This window comes from Mastomys coucha, chromosome X, assembly GCF_008632895.1.
Source record: "Mastomys coucha isolate ucsf_1 chromosome X, UCSF_Mcou_1, whole genome shotgun sequence".
Classification (NCBI taxonomy): domain Eukaryota; kingdom Metazoa; phylum Chordata; class Mammalia; order Rodentia; family Muridae; genus Mastomys; species Mastomys coucha.
In genome coordinates this window covers 1,467,016-1,469,600 of record NC_045030.1, presented here as the reverse complement: position 1 = coordinate 1,469,600, position 2,585 = coordinate 1,467,016, and the positions used below count along the sequence as shown (strand labels likewise).

General features: G+C 41.6%; 1 protein-coding gene across 2 annotated transcripts in view; it reads right to left on the bottom strand.

Moving 5' to 3' along the window:
• Akap4 (A-kinase anchoring protein 4) overlaps positions 1 to 1,596 on the bottom strand; it is a 16,292-nt gene extending 14,696 nt beyond the window's left edge. The window contains exon 1 of one of the 2 annotated variants that reach the window (XM_031385989.1): positions 1,444 to 1,596. In XM_031385989.1, the coding sequence (XP_031241849.1) occupies positions 1,444 to 1,470 (27 nt within the window). In that variant the 5' untranslated portion in view covers positions 1,471 to 1,596. Of the gene's footprint in view, positions 1 to 720; positions 879 to 1,443 lie in introns of those variants that run through there. The other variant, XM_031386076.1, reaches the window with a different exon arrangement.
• Positions 1,597 to 2,585: the final 989 nt, after the last annotated feature.

Here is a 2,585-nt window from a genome sequence, read left to right as displayed (position 1 = left end):
TCCCTCCTCCCTCCCTTTATTCCCCCTCCTCCTTCCCTCCTCCCTCTCTTCACCCCTCTTCCCTTTCCTCCCTCTTTACCTTTCCTTCCTCTATCCTCCTCTCCTCTCATCTTCCTCCCTGTTCTCCATCATCCCTCCCTTCATTTTTCTCCCTCTCTTCAACCCTTCTCCCTCTCCCTCTCTTCATCCCTCTTTCATTCCTCCTCCTTCATTCTCTTTCCTCCCTTCTCCTTCCACCATCCTTCCTCTACTTCTTCCATTTGCCTTCTTCCTAACCTCCCCCTCCTCTATCTGCCCTTTTCTTGCCTCCCTCCTCTGTCTCCCCTACCTATGATTCTCCCCTTCTATCTCTCTTCTCTCTCCCCCTCTCTTTCCCTCACTTCTTTCCCTTTCCTCTCCCTCACCCATTTCCTTATTCCATCTTCTACCCTGTGTTCTCTTGGCATCACTTTTTTTAAAAAGTTATCTAATGGCTATCTTCTTACACTATATTTATCTTGACCACTTTCCAAGGTATTTGGGAATGTTTCCAATTAAGAATTCTACAAAACTTTAGAAAGCTCATAAAAAAAGCCTTACTACCCCCCTCAGATGAGAGAACTTCTTCTTTGGACAACTAGTGAACAACTACTAGCTTCAAAAAAAGTCAGAAGCTACAAGATCCCTTCTGAGAGTTGGATCTTAAAAACCCATAAAATGTAAGATGTATAAAGTCATTACCTTGATGATAGAGTTGTTTTGTACCTTTGACTGAATATGTGCCACCCAGAAGGGAGATATGCCCCTTTAGATGGAAGGGGGCAGTGCCAAGTTCTTAGGCACTTGTAGCTGGCTGCCACCCCGGTCAGCTGTTAGACCAGACTGATGGGCCAAGCTGTTTCCTGCTGGCTCTGACCCTGGGGTATGACAAGTATCTTTGTTGAGTCATAATACTGGGTGCTGTAGCAACCTGAGCAAAGGCATGGCACACTTGAAAATCTCAGTAACCTTTTCATATCCAAAGTATGCCAAGATGCCTACTGCAGGACAAATTTTCACTATGTCTCAGTGGGTACCTGTATTTCACAACATTTTCCACAATTCACAACCTCCTGATATCAAACATCTCATTCCTTTCCCTCCCAGACTTTGAGAATAATCTAAAGACATTAATTAGCAGTTTGGGGGGGAGTGCAGAATTGTAGTTTTCACAGAGAGAATCACTCCCAGTCTTTGCAAGTGAAAACATTTTCCCACTTTTGTTTACTTCTTTTTGAATTTCCCACTACAGCACTAAAGTCATGTGGCGAGAGATGTTTAGATTTATGTTGAAAGAAAGAAATTTTGACCAAAGTCACTCTTAGTTATTCCAGATAAAATGGAAATTAAAAACTAGAGGCTGTCTTAGCCAATAATAAGACACCTCTCGTACTATCCAAAAAAGAAGTCAGAAGATGTCTCTACCTTTATAGTACCACAGTAGGCAATCATTTGGGACCGTTGGATGGTTTCTTTTGGAGGGTTTGGATGCTGCGATGACTCTTCCAGTCTGTCTGAAGATATTAGGTCTTTCCTCAACCCTCCATACTCTCCTAAAGCCTACTTGCCAGCTGGTCCTAGAACTTAAAGTTCATGACATCACTGTTTCTATAGAGAACAATGACAGCATAAAATGGTGGACCTTAGCCTTAGGATTCTAGGTGATCTACATGGTCAAGCCATGAAAAAGACTTAAGCCCTCCACTTACTGTTTCCCATTTTGGCCAGTGATCATTGTTGGCTACAGTATGTTTGAGAGTATTATCTATGTCCATTGAGATGCCTCCTGTTTTAACCAGTTTAAAAATATTAGCACACACCAAAGGAGGGTCTCTTTTCAGTGTCCAAATCATACTTCATTTTACTTTGTCTTTTCTCTGTGTCTCTTCTTTCACCAATTGAATGTGAATAAACTTAACCAAACCCAGAATCATTTGAGATGTTCCCTTAGATAATACAGTTTCATGTTGTGGTTATATCTTCACTTTCTTCTTGTTGAATGCGTTTTCCAGAAAAGAAACAAAACAAATTTCTATTTACCTAAGATAGGCCCCCAGTGATAGATTTTAAAAAATGATTTTACCAAAGTCTAGTTCAGTGAGCCAATGAGTTTATTTGGGTTATATACAGGAAGATATGAAGGGACTCTAACCAGCTTGAGTGTAGCTAGCATGGTTCTGGCAGGCCTTGCCTTTCTCCTTGATTCCTTCTGCCTTGGTAAAAACTGTTAGATTACATTCCTAAAGCTACAACCCCAAGGTCTATTTGTTTATTTGGCCATGCCCTCTTCCTGAGGCTGACTACTAAAGTCCAGCCACCAATGTATTGAAGTCAGTAGTCAAAAGCCTTCCTTGGCTCACCTAATTAACATGAAAAATTAAAATTAAACACCTCATCCTAACACAGCTTTCCCCTTGTACCTTTATAAACTGCCATTTTCTTATGTGCCATGTCTGTTTCCTCTATATTCAGAGGCAGTCCTTTGTCCCCCATGACAAACACCCCTCCTCCCTATCCCTTTTCCTTCATCCTCTACCTCCCATCTTTGTCTCTTATCCCTGCCCTTT